Here is a 23,441-nt window from a genome sequence, read left to right as displayed (position 1 = left end):
GTCAAACGAAACAGTCAAATGAAAGAGTCCCATTCTCAGGTACATCACATGAAGGCAGACAACTGAGTATTAACAGATTTGATAAGTGCTTGTACACAAATGCAAGAAGTCTAAGTACTAAGATGGGTGAAATTGAATGCTGGATATTAAATGAAGATCTTGAAATAATAGGCATTACAGAAACTTGGTGGAATGATGATATTTTATCAATACCAGACTACAAAATATATAGGAATGACAGAGTAGGTCGCACTGGTTGGGGTATGTGAAAGAAAGCATAAACTTGAATTTAGTATAAATCTTAAATGAATCAAATAGTGCCATAGAATCTCTATGGATAGAAATTCTGGGCTTCAATAACAAGAGTGTAGCACTAGGAGTATATTACTGACTGGCTGACCAGGATGCGGCTGGCAACTGTAAAAGGCTCAGGGAAAATAGGGAGGCTACAGAAATGGAAAACCCAATAATAGTGGGAGACTTCAACTGTCCCCATATTGATTGGGAACATGTCACCTCAGGATGGGATGCAGAGATAACATTTCTAGATATCATTAATGACTGCTTCTTTGAGCCATTGTATTTAGGTGACAAATCTCAGGAAATGTCCCAGACTGAGATCTCAGTAGAAGAGGTTTTAGAACAAATTGATACATTAAAAAGTAATAAGTCACAAGGACCAGCTGGTATTCATCCAAGTGTTCTGAAGGACTGCAAATATGAAATTGCAGAACTGATAGGTTACATCATCATACCACAGTTGTTATTTAAATCAGCCTCTGTATCAGATGACTGGAGGATAGCTCATTGTAATGCCAATTTTTAAAAAAGGGTCCAGAAGCAATCCTGGCGATTATGGGCCAGTAAGAATAACTTCTGTACAAGGCAAATTGTTTGAAACTATAGTAAAGAACAGAATTATCAGATACATAGATGAACACAATATGCTGGAGAGGAGTCAACCTGTTTTTTTTATAAAGGGAAACTTTGCCTCACCAATCTATTAGAATTCTTTGAGGGGTCAACAAACATACAGACAAGGATGAACAGTGGATGTAGTGTATTTAGATTTTCAGAAAACCTTCGACAATGTTAATCACCAACATCTCTTAAGCAAAATAGGCAATCATGGGATCAGAGGGAAGATCGTCTCATGAATCAGTAACTGGTTCAAAGACAGGAAACAAAGGGTAGGAATAAATAGTCAGTTTTCACAGTGGAGAGAAGTAGATAGAGGGGTCCCCCAAGGAGCTCAACATGGACCACTGCTGTTTAACATATTCATAAATGATCTGGAAAAATGGGTAAACAGTGAGGTGGCAAAGTTTGCAGACTATACATACTTACTCAAGATAGTTAAGTCCAAAGCTGACTGTGAAGAGTTACAAAGGGATCTCTCAAAACTGGGTGACTGGGCAACAAACTGGCAGATGAAATTCGTTGTTGATAAATGCTAAGTAATGCACATGGGAAAACATATATACAAAATGATGGGCTCTCAATTAGCTGTTGCCGCTTATGAAAGAGTCTTCATGCATAGTTCTCTGAAAATATCCACTCAGTGTGCAGTGGCAGTCAAAAAAGCTAACGATGTTAGGACCCATTAGAAAAGCATTAGATAACAAGACAGAAAATATCATAATGCCACTACAGTATATAAATCCATGGTACGATCGCACATTAAATACTGCATTCAGTTCTGGTTGCCCCATCTCAAAAAAGATGATATATTAGAATTATAGGTGTAATATGACTTCTATCTTTGGGGGTGGGGGGCAGCTCCACTCGGGCCAATGGGGCCATGAGAGGGACAAATTCCATACCTGTGCGAGGCTTGCAGTTTGGGGGTGCAGCACCTCCCTATCTCCCCCCCCCCAAAAAAAACTATGCCCATGATTAGAATTGGAAAAAGTACAGAGAAGGACAACAAAATGATTACGGCTATGAAACGGCACTCATACAAGGAGTGATTAAATAGGCTGGGACTGTTCAGTTTAGAAAAGAGATGACGAAGCAGGGATATGATAGAGGTCTATAAAATCATGACTGATGTGGAGAAAGTGAATAAGGAAATGTTATTTACTCTTTTACATAACACAAGAACTAGGGGTCTCCGAATGAAAGAAATAGGTAGCACGTTTAAAACAAACATAAGGAAGTACTTCTTCATACAACACCCAGTCAACCTGTGAAAATTGTTGCTGGGGGATGTTGGGAAAGCCAAAAGTATAACTGGGATCTAAAACAAACTAGATAAAATCACAGAGAATAGGTTAATCAATGACTATTCGCCAAGATGGTCAGGGACACAACCCCATTCTTTGGATGTCTCTAAACCTCTGACTGCCAGAAACTAGTACACTTCTACCTCGATATAATGCGACCTGATATAACACGAATTTGGATATAACGCAGTAAAGCAGTGCTCCGGGGGACGTGTATGGCTGTGCACTCCGGTGGATCAAAGCAAGTTCAATATAACACTGTTTCACCTATAACGCGGCAAGATTGTTTTTGGCTCCTGAGAATAGTGTTATATCGAGGTAGAGGTGTACTAGATGACACAGGATGGATCACTCGATAAATTGCCCTGTCCTGTTCATTCTCTCGGAAGCATCTGGCACTGGCCACTGTCGGAAGACAGGATACTGGGCTAGATTTGCCACTGGTCTGACCCAGTATGGCCATTCTTATGTAATTGCCCGCTGGGTATAGTGGGAATCCAGAAATTCTTCTTTTAGGTATAAAACAAGAAGGTATAACACTGCAGGAAAGAGCATATTATAAATTATTGGCTATGGTACTGAACAAATAATAAATAATTCTACAGTTGCAGTATGGATTTAAAGATGTGACTGATTATTTTTTTTCTGTACAATATTATATTTTCTATTTCTAAACCTATTCTACAGCGATTCTCCACTGAGCATTGTCCAATTATTAGGGATATTAATATCCACCCTTTTTGTAATAGTTTACCACAAAAAAAAACTATTCACTTCTTTAGTCCTGAGGTTGTCAGTAACAAGAATTGGGAATAAGTCACTTTGTGCATTCGATAATAATTTCTGTAATGTAGTTCGGTCACAACCATGTTTAAACTGTGCTTAGGTGTGGTTCAGAGGAGTAAAAGGATTACAGAGAGTGAGGCAGTGTCTACACTGCAGAGTTTTGTCGGTAAAACTTAGTCAACAGTGAAAAAGTGCTATAAGAAAATCGATATTGCATGTTCACACTACGCTCCCTCTGTTGGCAAAGCGCATCTGCACTTGGGACATTATCACTGACAGTGAGAGCTGTGCACTTTGGGTAGCTATCCCACAGTTCAGCTCGCCACCATCTGTCGCTAGGTCTTGTGGGAAGGCCGAATGGATCTCAGTGCATCACGGGTCCAGTCTCAACATCCCATGATACATTGTTTTCCATCCTAGCATTCCATGTACTTCCAACTTCGATTTGCAGCATTTTTCAATGCTCTTGTCTGCCCCACCATCTCTGTGTGAAAGGATGGATCCCGCACTGCTCTTCAATGCACTGCTGTCATTAACACATCACAGAGGGCAGTGAAGTTAATCATGAAGTTCCTAACTCAACAGGATTCGCTGACATGCTGTCTGATGTGGATAGGAGCAACATTAGATTATTTTTGGCATTCACGGCATTCATTTTGGCACATGGTGGACCATCACTTTGTGGCTCTGGAAACTAGCACTGAGTGGGATCACATCATCATGCAGGGTCTGGGATGATGAGCAGTGGCTACAGAATTTTCAGATGAGGAAAGCCACCTTCCGGAAACAGGTGTAGGTCATTGTAGTAGATGAATCTCACTCCTGAGAGTAAGCAAGGAAGCAAGGATGCTTCTTATGCTGCTCGCCTGTGTGCCACTTTGGTCCCTGCGCAAGTGATTGCAGAATGGTGCGGGAAAGTTTCCTTCAGTGAGGGAAGGAACAAAGCAGCTCTTCCAAGGAGCCTTTGGCAAAGGATTGATAAATATCTCCAGGACAGATTCCTAGAGATCTCTCTGGAGGATTCCTGTGAAATCTAAGTGTGCATCTGTCATAAACAAATAGTTAAGGGTTAATGTCTCTTTTACCTGTAAAGGTTTAACAAACAGGGAACCAAAAACACCTGACCAGAGGACCAATCAGGAAACAAGATACCTTCAAATCTCAGTGGAGGGAAGCCTTTGTTTGTGTTTTTTGGGTTTGGCTTTGTTCTCTCTGGGTCCTGAAAGGGACTAGACGTGCAACCAGGTTTCTTGCCAATCTCCCTGCTACAGTCTCTTATATCTTCAGAATAGTGAGTATTAAGTAAAAAGGCGGTTATAGTCTTTTGATTGTTTTCTGTATTTGCAAATGTGTCATTTGCTGGAAGTATTTTAAATTGTATTTTGCTGGCGGGGGGGAGGGCCTCTCTCTAGTGTCTATAGGCTGAAAGACCCTGTAACTTTTACCATCTAAATTACAGAGACAACTTTTTACTTTTTTTCTTTTTATTAAAAGTTTTGCTTTTTAAGACCTGTTTGATTTTTTCCCCTTGTTGAGGCTCAAGCGAATTGAGTCTGTACTTACCAGGGAACATGGTGGGAGACAGGGAGAAAGAAGGGAGGGGGAAAGGGGAAATCCCTTTGTTTAGATTCACGGAGCTTGAATCTGTCTATCTTTCCAGGGTAACCCAGGGAGGGGAAGCCTGGGAGAGGCAACGGGGAGGGAAAGTGTTCACTTTCCTTGTGTTAAGATCCAGAGGGTCTGGGTCTTGGGGGTTCCCGGGTAAGGTTTTGCGGGGACCAGAGTGTACCAGGCACTGGAATTCCTGGTTGGTGGCAGCGCTACAAGATCTAAGCTGGTAATTAAGCTTGAGGGAATTCATGCTGATACCCCAATTTTTTGGACTCTAAGGTTCAGATTGGGGAAATATACCATGACAGCATCAAATCTGTTCTACCGCACTGCTTAGCTGCACAGGAAAATGTCCTGCACACATAAACACCACCTTGTACATTTCTATGCCCTCAAACCACCTCTGCACTGGAGAAGGGCTAACATAGTGCCCATCTTTAAAAAGGGGGAAAAGGAGGAGCCGGGGAGCTATGGACCAGTCAGCATGACGTTGATACCTGGGAATCTACTAGAGCAATGTATAAAACATTCAACTTTCAGATACTTGGAAGATGAAGGGGCGGTCACCAGCAGCCAGCATGGATTTATTAAACCAAATCATGCCAAACCAGCTTGATTTTGTTCTTTGACAAGGTAGCTGGTTTGGTGGATGGGGGAATGCAGTGGACATAATATATCTGGATTTTAGCAAGGTTTTTGACACAGTCCCACATGACATTCTGATAAGTAACTGGAGAAATGCAGATGTGGTAAAACTACCATTAAGGGGATACATAATTGATTGAACAACCACAGAGAGTAACTATTAATGTAATGATGTCAGAATGGAAGGAGGTTTCAAGTAAGATTCCACAGGGAACATATTAATTATTGACCTGGATGTCAGAATAGAGAGCATACTGATCAAATTTGCGGATGACACAAAGCTAGGGTAGGTTTGCAAACAACTTTGAACAAAACTAAAATTCAAAGGGATTTTGATACATTGAATAGTTGGGCTATAGAAAACAAAATGAACTTCAACAAAGACAAATGTAAAGTGCTACATTTAGGGAAGAAAAACCAAATGTGTGCATACATGAATTAACCAGCAGGGGTGAAATGGGAGAGCCTTTGGAAAGGAAGAATAAGAATGTATTACCGCTCTTTGATGCCTCTTGGAGAGGGAGGAACACTCCCAATGGAAGGCCCGCATCCACTCCTGCAAGTTCCCACAAGTCAACAAAGCGTCATCGTCAGTGGGATCAAAGGCCACTGTGGAGTTGATTAAAATAAGCCAGGGCATTTGCCCCTCTTCATCTCTGGAAGGAAATTATCAACCATTAGTAGCAACTCCATCTCCATATTGTCCCGATCTCTACAACCGTAATGCCTGGAGTAAGGATATCTGGTCATGAAGATGCAAAGGGAGGTGCTAAGCAGCACCTTCTCGATAGCCTTACCCGAAAAAGGGAGATAGCTCAGTGGTTTGAGCATTGGCCTGCTAAACCTAGGTTTGTGAGTTTAGTCCTTGAGGAGGCCACTTAGGGATCTGGGGCAAAAATCAGTAGTTGTTCCTGCTAGTGAAGGCAGGGGGCTGGACTCAATGACCTTTCAAGGTCCCTTCCAGTTCTGGGAGATGGGTATATCTCCTATTATTATTATTATAGGTTGGGGAATATGTATCAACTAAGGTTTGTTAGAGGAGTTACAATTACAAATACTTTTTTTTAATCTCTCGATTAATCAGTTTTCTATTCATTTAATATGGCCTATGCTGATTTGTGTATAATGCTAATTTGTAGGGGGGAGGGATAGCTCAGTGGTTTGAACATTGGCCTCCTAAACCCAGGGTTGAGAGTTCAATCCTTGAGGGGGCCCTTTAGGGATTGGGGGCAAAAATCTGTCTGGGGATTGGTCCTGCTTTGAGTAGGGGGTTGGACTAGATGACATCCTGAGGTTCCTTCCAACCTTGCTATTGTATGATTCTAAGGTATCAGAATGATATGCAAAGTCCAGTGCCTTACAGAAATCTAGATAATTATGTCAACATAATTACATTTTCCCATTTAAAAAAAAGTTTGAACAAAAATTTTTCATTTGAAATTTGTTAGCATTTCTTTTAAAAAATCTGAAACAAAAGTTTGTTTTGATTCTAATCAAAAATTTTATTTCACTTTTCAAAAAACAATCTTTTTTGTTTTGAAATTTTAGATTCAACAGAACCTCATTTTTCAGTGGTAAAATTTTCCTGTTGAAAAATTTTGACCAGATATGGTCATTTGTTAGCTGCATCAGGGATTGTCTGTGGCAGCTATGTTTTCCAAACATTGATCAACCTTCCTGGAATACAGCGATCTTGGGAATCTGCTCTTTTGGAAGTGAAAAATTGCTTCCAGCTACATTAGCAAAACAGTGACAAAGTATATGCCATTGTGAAAGCTCTTCCACGCTACTGGACAGTTTGTAAGGCTACCTGTGAAGCCAAGCCAATGCTACTGCTACCCTAAAGACTTGAAGAGAAGTTATCTCATTGTTTATATTTCCAAAATGAAGGCTAGTCTCCCAGTATGAGAAATGACAGCTATTTACTAAAAGTCTTCACCGTAGCAGTTGTTTTGCATACAAGTTTCTGGAGAAATATTTAACTTATGCACGTGTCTGTGTTATTGTTCTCTCCTTTATATGTAGGAGTCTGTGTAAGGGAATAAACTTGTTAATGACCTGCTTTTAGGGCAGTTGCGATTACAGAAATGTTTAGCAAACTCTCACGTGGAAATCTCAGAAGAGGAAGGAACAAACATGTATAGTCAGTGTTAGGTATGTAGCTATACCACTTGGGGCTATGATGTTGTCAGCTAAGTAGGGTTGGGCCCATTCAATGATTGGGTGATTGGCCAACTAGGATAATTCAGGTGTTGTAGTAAATGTGTTGATGTTAGTCATCCCTCCAAGGATATGTCTACAGTACAGACACTACAGCGGCACAGCCATGGTACTGCAGCTGTGCTGCTGTGGTGCCATAGTTTAGACACTTATTACAATGATGGAAGGTTTTTTTCTGTTGCTGTAGTTAATCCTTCGAGAGGCGATAGCTGAGCTGACAGAAGAATTCTTCCATCAGACTAGCAGTGTCTATACCATAGTGTGGGTTGGCTTAACTACGTCTTTCAGGGCTGTGATATAGCTAGTTTGATCTAAGTTTTATGTATAGATGAGGCCTGAGTTAATACTAAACTAATGTGCCAGCAATATTTTAGCTTTACGGCTGCACAGTCCCTTCTATCTGTCAGATGAAAGATCTATTTGAGGCACTCATCACTGTGAAAGTGGAAAGTTGTTAACTACCTTGGGCAAAGTCCAACTCTCCTTCTAAATTCCAATTATACTTTCAGTTATAATTTACTTTCCTTCCTAAAAGCTGTAGTGCTGCTATTGAAGAAGGTCTGCTGTGGTCCACACTAGAGATGGCTGCATTGTAGTGGTAGGTAAAATGATCACTAGTCACAGAATTGCTAAAGTACATTCGCTCCTTTTGGAAGAAAGTTGCTTGAAATTCAAATGATCATTAGATTTATTAATAAATTTAGCCCTTTAAAAAAAAGTAGGATTCTCTTTAGGTTTTCTGACCATTCCCAATGTATTTTCTTTTCTGCATTGACTTTCTATCAACTTGAAGGATATTTTCCACATACTGTATCTTTGAGATGGATGTTAAGTCCTTGTGTACACAGGAAAGCGGCACTAGTTTAGCATGAAGTGGGAATTTAGATAGAATTAGTTCAAGCAGTGCAAAACCTTGTGTGGGCACTCTTATTTTGACATAAAGGTGCCTTTTTTGATTCAGCTCAAGCTGATAAAATAAACCAAGATAAGCCACTTTCAGACTGAAATAACAGTATCCATTGAGGAGTTTGCACCAGTTTCATTATATTGGTTAAAAAACAGACTTAAGTAAAACTTTGCTGTGTTGACAAGGCCTAAATAAGCACTGCACATTGCAATTCCTATTACAGAACTACTGACCAAATGTGATTTGCTGGTTGCTACAATAAGACACCGACCCTGAGGCATCGGGATCAGAGAAAGTTCAGGATCTCCCTGCCATTTCCACAGGATATAAATTCCCCAAAATTTCACCCCACTACTGGCAGCCTTTGCAGGCTTTAGCCAGCTTTCATCTATAAAACTTCTTGTTTCACCAACACTTTATAATCTCCAGCCACGTAATATATGAAAGCTTTGAAATCTATGGAGCAGGAAGGCTTCTGGCACATGAATAAATTACCAGACACATCAAAGCGACTTTGTTCATTTTTATTTACCTGTTTTTAATAAATAATCTATTTAAATGGTTTCGGCCCCTAATAAATTATGTCTCAAAAATTCTCTTTAGTTGAATAGACAAGAACAACTAAAATGATGTTTTACAGTAGTGGGGCCTCTTGCGTAAGCACAAGGAGATGGTAAGGATTTTAATTTGGGGGGAAGGGGGAGAAATCAGCTGTTTACTGTCTCCTGATTCAGGAACTAATAACAACAGTACCTAATGCTTCTTATCTGTACAACTCAACGTTCTTTACCCAGGAAAAGTGGCTATCTTTATCCCTCAAACTGAGGCACAGAAAGTTTAGTAATTTGCCAAAGGTCACGCAGCAGGGAAATAGACCCCATGTCTTCACATTCCCATTCCCGGTGTGGTGTCTGAATCATCCAGCCTCTCTGATCCTGCACCCTGTGTGTGCCTCCTGCAGGGTGCTGAATTGGAGGGAGGAGGGTCTTAAGGTTAAGGCTACAGTGTGAGACTCAAGAGAGTGGAGTGCAGTTTCAAGCTTTGTCACGGACTTCTGTGACCTTGGGCAAATACCTTCCTTTTGTGCCTCAATTTCCTATCTCTAAAATGGGAATTATAATCCTTCCGTTCCTCAACAGGGCATTGTGAGATAAATACATTAATGATAGGAGGCACTCAGCTGTTCTGGTGACGGAGGCCATATACAGTAGCTAGGTGGAATAGAAAGCACTCAGCATTTCCTAGGAGGTTCTAAGCATCTTACAGGATCCAAGGCTCTAGAGTCTCAGGAATACAGTTGAGAGAAGAGTAATAATAATCCAAAAGGTAAAGTAATTATTGGACCTTTGAAAAGAAGTTTCCAGTGGGAAGGTAGGTGTAACAGCCTGGTGCTGACAACACAGTCAGCTAAATTAATCAGGTAGTTCCTGTTACCGTTTTTGACTGTCATATTCAAGTACTACCAGTAGTTCAGCCTGCATCCTATCACTTGTTTGAGGGTGAGGCTTAGATGGCATTACTCATAAGTTAACTTCTTTCCCTCATGTGGCAAAAATATATAAATAGAAATGAAGTGCAGCTAGTCTGCTTTCTTTAACAGCGGAAAGAGGAAATTCAAGGAGGCTGAATGCCTTGCCTTGTGTGTAGAGTTCTGCTTGGTCTTTCGCTCATACGCTGATCGTGGATGGATTGCCTTATTTAGTGAATTTCTACGGCTGGTAACAATCCTTTACAATGCACAAGTGAGCTGCAAATGGTTTACTAAGAGGCTGATGCTTCTGTGATTTTTCTTTTCCCAAGTATTAGCATTCTATATGACATAGTGTTTATATCATGCTTTCTGTGTTCAAAGCACTGTACAGATATTAACAAATTAATCCTCAAAACTCCTTTGTGAGGTAGGTGGGAATATGTTTAGTCCTTATTTTGTAGATGAGTAAACTGAGACAGAAAGGAGCAATGACTTGCCCTAAGCTGCACAATGAGTCAGTGACAAAGCAAGGATTAGAGCTATGGATGTGACTTCTAACCTTGGGTGAAATTCTGGCACCATTTGAAGTCAATGGCAAAGCCCCCATTCGCTTCGCTGGAGTCAGAATTTCATCTGTTGTGCTCATTCCTCCAGACAACACTGGAGGGGAGGGAAAAAACCCTTAAAAGACAAACTTCTCTTTTTAAAATGGGTTTGCTAGCTGAAGTCCTAATGCATGTACTGATATCATTATATCTAGTCCTTCCCCTGACATTAATGGAAGAGCTATGGCTGGATCAAATGAGTTAAAATAGTTAAGTCAGTGTTTTGTAATGTGCCCCTTGTGGGAACTAAACCAGGCGTATTTCTTCACAAAGAAACCAAAGGGTGATAAAAAATATAGAAAAATTTTAAAAAGTAGCACATCAGAGTCAGAAAAGAAATGACAGCATCAGTAGCTCAACAATCATAATGAATTATGAGAAAATCATGAAGTACTATGTGTCACAGTTTCAGGGTAACTGCATTCCCCCTGTGTGGCTCTCTTGAGGAGTACCCAGGCAGGTCTTAAATCTCCAGCTGTCACCTGTCTCAGGGAAGGCACCCTTGTCCCACTCCACCTCACTGGGATTTTAAGGCTGCACTAGTCCCTGTTGTACACTGCGTTATCCCCAGCAAACCAGTCTGCCTAATAGCCAGCATCTGCGTGTTGCTTTCTCTTCCAGGGTTATGAACAGTGTATTGTCAGGAGTTACAAGTTACCATGCAGTTCTAAGCAAGCACATTTATTCTTAAGGTAAAAGCATTACAGAGAAAAAATGTTTAACTCCCCCCATTTAAATTCACATTAAACATATCATGAAACACCCATTAGTTCTATGAGGCCCTAGTAGGCCGAAGTCCTACCAGCCCTTCCATAGATTGGTCCAAGGAGGCCATAAAGTTCATGTTCATTTGCTGGCTCAGAAAGAAGGCCATGTGTCCGTTCAAACTGAGCCATCTTAAACCAAGCCGTTTCTTCATGTGAGTTTCTGGGAACTCAGTTTGAACCAGTTTATGCAAACCTCTCCAGTGGGTGGTATCTCTCTAGAGTTGTTTAGTCTTGGTGACTCAACTTAATCATCCCCCCCCCCCCCCCGCACACACACATACCTCAGTGTTTTTAGTTCCTGGAGGAGCTGTGGTAGAAAAGAACACATGGAGTAGAGCACAGTCCTATATAAACCATTCATAAATGTAATACAGTGATCCCCAAAGATACTGCCTGGGGCTGCAATATCTGTCACACCACATTCCCGTCTAGTCAAGAGAAACTAACTAACGTTTTCTTTCCTCTTTTAACACTCAACACTGAACATCTCTAGGAAATGAAAGGTTGAAAGAAATGGACAGGTGAGATAGAAAATGGCATAAACATACCATAATTTTCATGATTGACAAAACATCATCACTGCCAAATGTAGGATGCAGACAGGTTAGTGTTCAGGAGGTGGTTTTTGAAGCAGAAATGGAAGCATAATTGGTTGGAAACCTTTAGCTTTTCCCTTATGAGAGATTTACTTGCACTAGTCAGATGAATCAGAGTCTTTCTTTAGTGAACAATTATGGCATAAACAGAAGATACTTTAAAATACCTGCTCTATTGCAATTAAATTTTGTTTTAGGTAGGATCATCCACGGAAATCACCCATTCCTGTCCTTCCCTGTTAGTAGATGCCAAAAGTAGGTAGTAGAGAAGATTAAATATACGGAGCAATTGAAGATTACAAGCAAATGTAATTACTGGAATGAATTTTTAGTTTGGCAGCACTGAATATATACATTGGAAAATAGCAATGGGGTGAACTCAGCATGGTTTAAGCTCTGGGTATAAAAAAGCTTCAAATGAAAAGAAAAAGGTGATTTTTTTAATTTGTTAATCATCAGATAAAAATCCTTGTAGCAAAAGTGTGATCGAAAGTGTGATAGTGTTCCAAGTGGAAAAAACTGTCAGCAAATTCAGTTTTTGACTCTCCAAACCTTAGAATCCTAGAATATTAGGGTTGGAAGATACCTTAGGAGGTCCTCTAGTCCAACCCCCCTGATCAAAGCAAGACCAACACCAACTAAATCATCCCAGTCAGGACTTTGTCAAACCAGGCCTTAAAAACCTCTAAGGATGGAGATTGACCACCTCCCTAAGTAACCCATTCCAGTGCTTCACCACCTTCCTCGGGAAATAGTGTTTCCTAATATCCAACCTAGACCTCCCTCATTGCAACTTGAGACCATTGCTTCTTGTTCTGTCATCTACCACCACTGAGAACAGCCTAGCTCCATCCTCTTTGGAACCCCCTTCAGATAGTTGGGGGATTTGATAGAAACCTTCCTCAAATATGCTGTTGGCCTTCTTGGCAACAAGGGCACACTGCTGACAGATATCCAGCTTCTCATCTACTGTAATCCCCAGGTCCTTTTCTGCAGAACTGCTGCCTAGCCAATTGGTCCCAGCCTGTAGCAGTGCATGGGATTCTTCCTTCCTAAGTGCAGGACTCTGCACTTGTCCTTGCTGAACGTTATCTGATTTCTTTTGGCCCAATCCTCCAATTTGTCTAGGTCCCTCTGTATCCTATCCCTACCCTCCAGCGTATCTACCTCTCCCCCTGCTTAGTGTCATCTTAGTGTCACAAGTGTGACCTTATAATTGTTTAAAAAATAATAAACTTTCAGCTTCTGTCAATCTGAAACGAGTTTATTCATAAAATACATAATTTTGAGTATTTAAAAAGACCCTGAATCATAAAGATAGAAGTATTCTCGAGTTGGCTTAAGTGCAAGTTTGGCTAATCTGGAATGCAACTTTACACTAGTCATGAAATGAGAAACTTCCACTCCCCAGCAGTAATAATCATAGAATCAGATCAGTCAGCAATGGAAGTGACATTTTAGATCATACTTCACATCCTCCTGTCATTGTAGAATTCTGCCTTCTCCATTGCTATGTTGGGTTTATAATGTCTTAACTAATGGGTCTTCAGCCCTTTGTGTTCATCAAACTGAAGGATAATATCTGCAGCACTCTTCTGGTTTAAAAGATATTAAGTCTTTGTAGGAAAGTTTGGTCACAGCATTGGTGTTTTCCTACTCAACATCTTGGTTTTGCCTGTTTATTTTCAATAAATGCCTCCATGTTAATCTAGCGGGAGGAGAATCTTATCCTGGGGCTAAACTTGATTCCATTGCCTTATTATTTAAGACTATTCACTTGATTAAATCCACTTATTTTTTGTTTAGTTTAGAATTCAGCTGAGGTGAGTGTGAGGGGAAGAACAATATAACACTGAAGGAATTTTCATGCATCAAGTTGTCACCATAGGGCTTTGTAAAACCAGCATAGTAATATCAGTAGGTACAGTAACAGTAAGATTGATTTCTGGTCAATGAGATCTGACAGTCTTTCTCTATTTCATCCCACATCTCCTTTGAGGCAAATGATTTTGCAGCATAACACTTAGAACAATGGCTCTGTGGTTTTTTCTTTTATTGGTGCAGTTATAAAATGAAGATAAGGATTGAACTGAAGCAAACACTCTGAGTAAGCAAATAAACTCTGCAAATGCTGATCAGTCAACTCGCTCATTTGCCTTTTTAGCAGAGACAGAATTAATTAAGTTTTCTTGTTTTATTAAGAGGGGGAGTTGAGCCATAGCAAAGAACATTGGGTGGAGGGAACAATACATAGTAACATTCTGAACAGCATGAATAAATGATTTTGTTGGAATAAGAATACAAATGTGAATATGCTTTTTTGGGGGGGTTCGGGGGGAGGAGATGATCTCTATTTTGAAGCTATGGAATTTTCTTGACTCCTTAAAGTTTATTCACCTAAAAATATATGCAGTAGAAAGAAAAAATCTCCATTGCAAAGAATTTTGGAATCACTTAATCTAATACAGCAGGTACTCCAGTATCATTACACTGCTCATAGTGTGAGTAGCATGCTGTTACATACAAATATCCTCAGATGACTTAGTGATTTATTTATTCTCTGCTCCTCAGCATTCATAATTTCCACTGACGTGACTGTTTGCTGGGCATGTCTGGAGAGAGGAAAAGAGGAAGTATTAGTATCCTTGTATTCATCTCTGCAGTTAGTTTTACAAATAATCAAGCACAGTAAGCACCCTGTTATTATAGAGGGCTGAATTTAGCCATCAGCTCAGTACCGGCCACTCCCTTTGACTTCACTGGGGAGTTGCTTGTGTGTATATGATGGCAGAATTTGGACCGTACTGCTAGTTGCATTACCAGAGGTTGGGGTTTTATAAAAATTTATAAGTCCTAAAGTAATCTGCAATTTTTCAAATCGTGACTTTTTTGCTTTGTTTTGTAAAATGTTAAATGGGGAAGTGGGTGGGTGTGGGAGGAGAGATGCTATGGGAAACTGGCTAGAATACAATGTGAGTTTTTCTAGATATTACTATAAATTACTTTTTATTTGTAACTTTTAAAATTATAGACAAGTGGGGCTACTACATCAGCCCCCTGTGTCAACCAAGAAAGACTGTTATGCTCTTTCATTCATTCCATGTACAGTCTCTAGAAGAATGGATACTTTGGCAGACACAGTGGCTATTTGCTGGGATTTTGCTATCTTGATGGAAGTTGGTTGTGGGGAAAGAGGTACTTTTGAACTGGAAGGGAAAATTAGTGTATTCAAACATTTTTTTTAAATAAATTTGGGCCAGATTTAAGAGCGGCTGAGTGTAGCAAGTATGGCAATTTCCTCAATATCTTGGACAAACCTTACTGAAGTAAGTATCTGAGAAGCTCATTCATATTAGAAATGCAGGTCTTTGTGTTATGGTGGGATTGTATGTAACTTTTCTAGAAGACATGACTAATATAAACCTAAGGAACCATTTAGGAGCTTCAGAGAACTCTCTTAAACAGTGGGCCAAGACAAGAACGCAGCCTCTCTAAAATAACCGGGCAAAGCTCATGAATGCACAGCTGAATCCTAGTAAATGGGATTAATGAGTTTGACTTCTAAATAGTTATTTCTTTTTGCAAAGAACTTGATTGCGTGTCATTACACATCGGATGATTACAAATTGGGATGGCACAGGGGAGCATTTTCTCTGTGCAGATCCCTGAGGAGAACCCAAAGGAAAATAGGAAATACACATGATAAATTCTGGCAAACATGAGTGACAAAATGTGAAGGGCGGGATCTGCTGGATTTCCCAGTGGAACAACTCATGCAGAGCAAGCTATACATTGAAATTATTCTTTAGTCCATTTAACTGTGCATTGAATAAGCAGAGACACACATAAACATTATAGTCTTTTCTCTTCAATTCACCTTCAATGCCCAGGAGTTGCATTATTAGTTCTGAAACTCTGATGCAGGATGCTTTCCTTGCTTTTTTTTTTTTTTGGGGGGGAGGGTGCGGGGGTGGTTGAGGAAAGCACTTAAGCATGTGCTTAATACAAGAACAGGGGTACAGTCAACTAAGTTAGAAAATGGCAAACTAAAAAATTATAAAAATATATTTTTTCACACAATGCGTAATTAAACTGTTTAATTTATTACCACAAGAAGTCACTGAGGCCAAGGATTTAGGAGAATTCAGAAGGGGATTGGAGACCTGTATGGAGATCAAGAATATCCAAAGTCACCAGGATTAATGATAACAAAACATTTGGAAGGGATGTTAAACCTTGTGCTTCAGCTCTTAAACCAGTTGTTAGAAATCGAAGTGAGACAATGTCGGAGGCAGATTATCCCACCTCTGCCCGCTGCAGGGTACTTACTGCTTCCTCTGAAACATCTGATATTGGTCACTGTTGGAGAAAGGATACTGGAGTAGATGGACCATGGGTCCCATTCAGTAAGACAATTCCTGTGTTAAGCCCCATTGACTTCAATGGGAGTTAAGCATGTTTTGGGAAGATTTCCTGATGTCTTTCAGAGCAATATCCTTTACGTTAGCTAGAAGACTGGCTATGAAGAAAGCAAGTTTCTTTTAAGTTCTTGGATCATACATACCACATCTCTGCTTTGTCTAATGGGCAGATCCCAATTTATGGTGTGTTTTTCATTTGAAAAATAAATTCAAGCTATCTTGAAATGCAGTCTTCAGTGTCCTAGTTATGTCATCAGGTATGAAATTTCCAGTTTGTGCAAGTGAAAGGAAGCATGTGTATAAAAGACTGAAGTATCCAGCAGAAAAAAAAAATCTGAGCTTTTTTGATAGTTTTCCTCCTTAAGCTATACAGCAAGAATTCAAAGAGACTGGAGTGTATCATATGGTTGGTGTCCCTTTGAAATGGTTGGCTGCAGCACTGATAGCATGACTTTCTCTATCTCTGTTCCTGCAGAAAGGACCATGAAATATGCTTGTGATGTTTAACTCTTTCCCCTCAAGCCTTGATCAAATTGGCAGCATTTTTTGTTGTTTAAAAAAATGTCTAATGGGCAGAGCTGGCTGAAAAACGGGAAAATGTTTTAACCTGTTTGTGACATACCCAGGATACAATCCCGACTAATGGGGAGCTGTATCGCCCCTGCCCTCTAACTTGAAGTGCCCTTCACGCTGCTTTGCTGTTGTAGCCTCCCACCTGGACTGCTCACGAACGGCCTTCAGCATATAAGTCACTCCAGCTCTGTGGCTGTGTGTGTGCTGCAGCCAGCCAGCCAGCCACACTTTGGCTCTTAACACCCTTGTTTGTAGTACAGTGTGACCCCAACTCACTCCCAGTCTTAGATTTCCCCCAGAAGTATATGTCCCGTACTTCCCTCCCTCTCCTGGATGATACAAGTGTGTTAAGTCCGTTATTTCTTTTAAGATGATAATATGCCAGCTTATTATTTCAAATAGTTCTTCAAACACTTCAGTTTAGACACACTGGATTAAATAAAACAGCAAAACAAGTTTATTAATGCAAAGAGAGAGATTTTAAGTGAATCCAAGTAATGAGGCATAAAAGTCAGAAATGGTTACAAGAAAAATAAAGATAAAACACAACTGGGGCCTAAGTTAACAAACTATGTTAAATTCAAAGCAAAGTTTTCTCACTACATGCTCTCAGTAGTCTGACTGGCCCAACTTCTTAGGCCAGGACCCCTTTTCTGTTTAATGGCTGCTCCCTTTGTCCCTTCTCAAGCAGTGAATTGATGGAGGAAGGGGAAGAGAGAGAGGATAGGATACCTTGGGGTGTTTGTTCCTCCTTTTAACAGTGTCAGTCCCCCACTTGGAAAACATTTCTAGCTGAGATTTAGGAGACATCCTATCTATATGTAAGGATGTTTCCTGCTGGTTTTGCCATGAGTTTGAACTTCCTTTGTCTCCCTTCCTGATTGATAACTGTGTTTACTGCTTACATGCAGGCAGACCAGTTTGCCACATGTTTGAAATGTGTTAATAACGTCATACGGGGAAATCTTATAACTTCACATGCAGTGTTGCCACACACATTTTATCAGGACAATATTGACCAGCAAATTATGAATTTTTGAATGATACCTTACAAGATATACCTTGTACAAAGATTATAACAGTAGTGTGTAAGGATGTGGACCTGGGTACATTCTGTCAGGCCATTCTTAGGAGGTAAATGTGGTTGTTACAGTAGTAGCCAGAGATGATCCATACCTGCTGATAGTGGGAGGGGGGCAGAGTGAGGGCAGCAGCTTCAGCAGGTGTTAATGAGCATGCCCAATATAAGTCAAGCAGCAAATTGGGGGGTGGAGGAGAAGAGGCATGTGACCCCGCATGCCCCACCCCCATGCGTCACCTCTGGGACTAATAGCTACACCAGGAGCAGGCAACCTATGGCACATGTGCCAAAGACGGCACGCAAGCTGATTTTCAGTGGCACTCACACTGCCCAGGTCCTGGCCACCGGTCGGGGGGGGGGCTCTGCATTTTAATTTAATTTTAAATGACACTTCTTAAACATTTTAAAAACCTTATTTACTTTTACATACAACAATAGTTTAATTATATATTATAGACTTATAGAAAAAAGAACAGGAGTACTTGTGGCACCTTAGAGAGTAAAAAATTTATCTGAGCATAAGCTTTCGTGGGCTACAGCCCACTTCATCGGATGCTGTAGCCCACGAAAGCTTATGCTCAAATAAATTTGTTACTCTCTAAGGTGCCACAAGTACTCCCGTTCTTTTTGCGGATACAGACTAACACAGCTGCAACTCTGAGACTTCTAGAAAGAGACCTTCTAAAAATGTTAAAACCTTAAATTAGAGTGAATAAATGAAGACCACTTCTGAAAGGTTGCCGATCCCTGAGCTACACTTTCCGATATGATTGAGGAAGTGGTGTCGATGATAAGCTAATCAGAGAAAGAGTCTGCGACTCTACACTCTCTTGAGTTGTGACTATGCTGAACATCATGGCATACAGAACTTCCTGGTATCAACTTGAATAGAACCTTTAATCTTCTATCCCAAGGCCTGGGCCCTGAGCACTTTCACTAGAGGAGACTCGCCATTAGCATTCTACTGTAAATGTCATGCGATACACAGTTGATCAGCTCTGATTCCATCCAGTAGAGGGTAGCAATACACCTAGGCTGGCCTGTTCATTGCAGTGTTCATGTCTTTTATCTGATGCAGATGTTTACTGCCTTTGATCTGAGAAGCTAAGCAAGGTCAAACCTGGTCAGTGCTGGGGTCGTTCTAGATGGAAAAATGCTCTGTATACAGGAAAATGGAAGATCACTCTGGTTTTATGTTATATTTCCGTTAATATGTGTGAATGGCTTTATTGATAGAGACAGTAGTTCTGTGCTTTAGAAATGACTTAGTGCATGTTTTGCATAACTTTAACTTTGCAGGAAGATATTTTTATATGGCCAAATTAGTCCTAATTTTTTTTAATTGACTAGTGATTTGGGGTAATTCAGTTTGTGTGCACACACTGAGGGTATGTCTACACTATGAAATTAGGTCAAATTTATTGAAGTCATTTTTTTAGAAATCATTTTTATACAGTCGATTATGCGTGTCCCCACACATAATGCTCTAGGTGCATTAAGTTGGCAGACTGCGTCTAGAGTACAGAGGCTAGCATCGACTTGTGGAGCATTGAACTGTGGGTAGCTGTGGGTAACTATCCCACAGTTCTCGCAGTCTCCGTTGCCCATTGGAATTCTGGGTTGAGATCCCAATGCCTGATGGATCAAAAACAGTGTCACAAGTGGTTCTGGATACATGTCGTCAGGTCCCGTCTCCCTCCCTCCATGAAAGCAACAGCAGACAATGGTTTCGCACCTTTTTTCCTGGGTTACCTGAGCAGATGCCATACCACGGCAAGCATGGAGCCCGCTCAGCTCACCGTCACCGTATGTCTCCTGGGTGCTGGCAGACATGGGACTGCATGGCTACACAGCAGCAGCTCATTGCCTTTTGGCAGCAGACGGTGCATTATGATTGGTAGCCATCGTCATCGTACTCCTGGGTGCTCTTTTAGCCGACCTTGGTGAGGTCGATCAGAGACTCTTGGGCAGACATGGGAGTGACTTAGCCAGGTCATTCCCATTTTCTGCCGAGCACCCAGGAGATGACGATGGCTAGCAGTCGTACTGCACTGTCTGCTGGCGGGCAGCCAGGAGATGATGATGGCTAGCAATCATAATGCAGCACCTTCTACTGAGCACCCAGGAGATGATGATGGCTGGCAGTCGAACTGCACCATCTGCTGCCAGCCTAAGATGTAAAAGATATATATGGAGTGGATCAAAACAAAAAATTGACCTGATTTGTTTTGTGAAATCAACGGCCTGCTAAACCCAGGGTTTTGAGTTCAATCCTTGAGGGGGCCATTCTGTGGGACAGTTGTTTGTGTTTCTCCTTAATGCAAAGCCACCCCTTTTGTTGATTTTAATTTCCTGTAAACCATGTCGTCAGTGGCCCCTCCCTCCATCAGGGCAACAGCAGGCAATTGTTTCGTGCCTTTTTTCAGTGCAGAACCAGAAGCTGCAAAAGCAAAACCAGGCGAGGAGGCAACAGCAGCGTGGTGATGAGGACATAGACATAGACATGGACATATGTGCACATCATGCTGATGAGCTCTGCCTGGTCACCTGTGCTGATCCGCTCGCCATGCTGGCCAAACAGGAAATAAAATTCAGAAGTTTGCTGGCCTTTTCCTGTTAGTGCATCTGAGTTGAGAGTGCTGTCCAGAGCGGTCACAATGGAGCACTCTGGGATAGCTCCCGAAGGCCAATACCGTTGAATTGTGTCCACATTACCCCAAATTCGACTCAGCAAGCCCAATTTCGGTGCTAATCCCTTCCTCATAGGTGGAGTAAAGAAATCAATTTAAAGAGCCCTTTAAGTCGGGGAAAAAAGGGCTTCATGGTGTGGACGGGTCCAGGCTTAAATTGGGGTAACACTGTTAAATTCGACTTAAAATCGTAGTGTAGACTAGGTCTGAGATAATTTAAAAGGGCCTTATTTTCAGAAAGTGCTAAATGCCAAGCCTCTGATAAACCAGGCTCCTTTAAGAGGCTGCAAGGCAGGCACCAAAAATTTGAGCCTGCTAAAACCACTGATCACTTCTAAAAATATAGGCCTTTACTCCTAAAAATACTTTAAAGGAAAAAATCCCCCAGAGGGTGATGCTTAGATGTAGCATGAGAGTACCAAAGGTGACGTAAATAGCATTCGTGAGCAAGTGACAATTATGATCCACTGGATAGGATGCTGGACTGGGACTCTGGAGATGTGGGTTCAATTCCTCTCTTGGCCATAGTCTTGTTCTGTGCCCTGGCACAAATAATTTCTCTCTCTGCAGTTTCCCTGTTTTTAAATTGGGGTTATAATGATTGATAACCTTGTAAAGCACTCTGAGATATATGAATCAAAAGCATTATACAAAATAAGAATTATTCTCCTGTTCTATAGATAATCATAAATTAATTTTTATGTTGTATTTTTTTCTGTATAGGGACCCTCCAGAGAGAGAGAATTTTTAAAAATTTTACTCGGAAACGCCAGAGGGCTATGCGAAGAAGAGTACATCAGGTCAACGGGCACAAATTTATGGCTACATATTTGCGACAACCAACATACTGCTCCCACTGCAAGGAGTTTATCTGGTAAGAATGACTTAAAAACCAACAAGCTGGGCCTTTCCTTCTGTTGAGGGTTTGTGCACATGGAGAGTGCACGTCAGCCTAGGTTGTGATTGTACAGCTCACTAGTCTGCTGCACACTAAATCTCCACGTGAATCCCACTACTGCAGCATTAGGTCAAAGTGCACTACGGAACTTTTAGTGCAGGGTCCATGCTGTGAGGACACAACAAGCTAGTGCATTGTAGGTTTACACCCTAGCTTACCATGTGCTAAGTGACCATGTAGACAAGCCCATAACCGTACCTTTACACTCCTTCTAGCAGGTATGCCCCCATGCAGCAGTCAATACTGAATTAGTTACATGGTGCTTTACAAATGTTGATTAAGGAGCAGAGCTTACAGCCTGAGGCTACATCTTCACTAGCCACCGTATTGGCGGGTAGCAATCGATTGCTCGGGGATTGATATATCGCATCTCATTAAGATGCGATATATCGATCCCCGAACGCGCTTATATCGATTCCGGAACTCCTCCAACCCGAACGGAGTTGCAGAATCGACAGGGGGAGCCGCAGACATCGATCCCGCGCCACGAGGACTGTGAGTAATTCGATCTTAGATTCTTCGACTTCAGCTACGTTATTCACGTAGCTGAAGTTGCGTATCTAAGATCGATTTTCCCCCGTAGTGTAGACCAGCCCACAGTTACACAAGACTAATGGTTATACAAGACCCTGCACAGCAGTTCAGTTGATGCTGTGGGAATTACTGATGGTGAGAAGAAAGCAGGAATGGCTGTTTGCAGAAGTGGGTTTGAAGGAGGAGCGAGAGAGAGCTGGATGGATGAGGAAACAAAAACCATTCAAGACATAAAGAGCAGGTTAATAGATGTGGAGCTAAAATGGGTAGAAAGAGTAGAGGGTAATAAGCCATTAAACTGAAATGGTTGAGAGGAGCATGAGCAGAGGGAGAGGTAATTATCTTCCACTCTGTTATGTCTCTCTGTTCCATGTAGAACACAAGGCCTTTAGAGGTAATTATGGAGCTCGTGTAATCTGGTCCATCTAATAATTGTTTTGTTTAGAGTAATGTAGAAGGACCTAAGAAAATACAGAGAGATTAATGTGGAAAGAAAGATGTATTTTGATAGCCTACGCTGTGAGCCAAAGCCTTCCTTGTCCCTTTGTTACATGCACTGAATCATAGCCAGTGCACTGTCTTCTTGTCGCCACTGACTGTTTGCTTTGGAAATCAGAATACTTGGGCTCTATTTCAGTTCTGCCCTCACGAAACTACTGTCAAACTGTTTTGGTTTATGATTGTGAATCACGTTCTATGTTTTGTTTTGAACAGGGGAGTATTTGGGAAGCAGGGATACCAGTGCCAAGGTAAAATGTTATATCCATATACCGTATATTATAGACTATTCCAACACTGAGCTGCATCTCCTTCCAGCAGAGCCATGCTGTGTGCACTTTTGAGCCAACCAGGAAGGTGTGAATTAGCAGCTAGCAGGCTGTCTGCATGAGAGCATGCTCATACATATGCACGCGGGAGCATCCTCATGCTATGGCCCCAATCCTGTGCTCCATGGAGATGGACTCCTGCCACTTCATTGAGCCTCACTGAAGTCAGTGGAGCTCCTTGTAGCTCATTGTCAGTTTGAGACCTGTGTCATCTCAACATAGTGCCCAGCCTTCATTAGGCATGCAGTCTGCAGGCCCCTGGATGGATGGCTTTTCCCTGCAATAATTCCTTTAACGGTGCAATTAAAACCAATTGACATTAGAGAAATTATTTCAAAGGGAAACTCTGTGGTTTGACCTACTATTTTTGCCTAATGCCAAGTAATATGCTGAATTGATTCTTACAGTATTTTTTTTCTGTTTAATGAATTCTAATCAGTTTGTCTTGGCCTCTCCCTTTCCCTGTGCCTTTGCACTAGAGAGCTATGCAGTATGACTAAGTTCCTGCAGGAATGGTTTTTCAG

General features: G+C 41.2%; 1 protein-coding gene across 1 annotated transcript in view; it reads left to right on the top strand.

Moving 5' to 3' along the window:
• Positions 1 to 23,441, top strand: part of PRKCH (protein kinase C eta) — a 170,744-nt gene that overhangs the window by 47,582 nt on the left and 99,721 nt on the right. Inside the window, exons 3-4 of the mRNA XM_050952601.1 lie at positions 21,322 to 21,472; positions 22,805 to 22,839. Of these exons, the coding sequence (XP_050808558.1) occupies positions 21,322 to 21,472; positions 22,805 to 22,839 (186 nt within the window). The remainder of the gene's footprint in view (positions 1 to 21,321; positions 21,473 to 22,804; positions 22,840 to 23,441) is intronic.

The sequence above is a fragment of the Gopherus flavomarginatus genome, chromosome 5 (genome assembly GCF_025201925.1).
Source record: "Gopherus flavomarginatus isolate rGopFla2 chromosome 5, rGopFla2.mat.asm, whole genome shotgun sequence".
Taxonomy (NCBI): domain Eukaryota; kingdom Metazoa; phylum Chordata; order Testudines; family Testudinidae; genus Gopherus; species Gopherus flavomarginatus.
The sequence above is the reverse complement of the archived record's forward strand: the minus strand, read 5'-3'. Positions and strand labels throughout refer to the sequence as shown.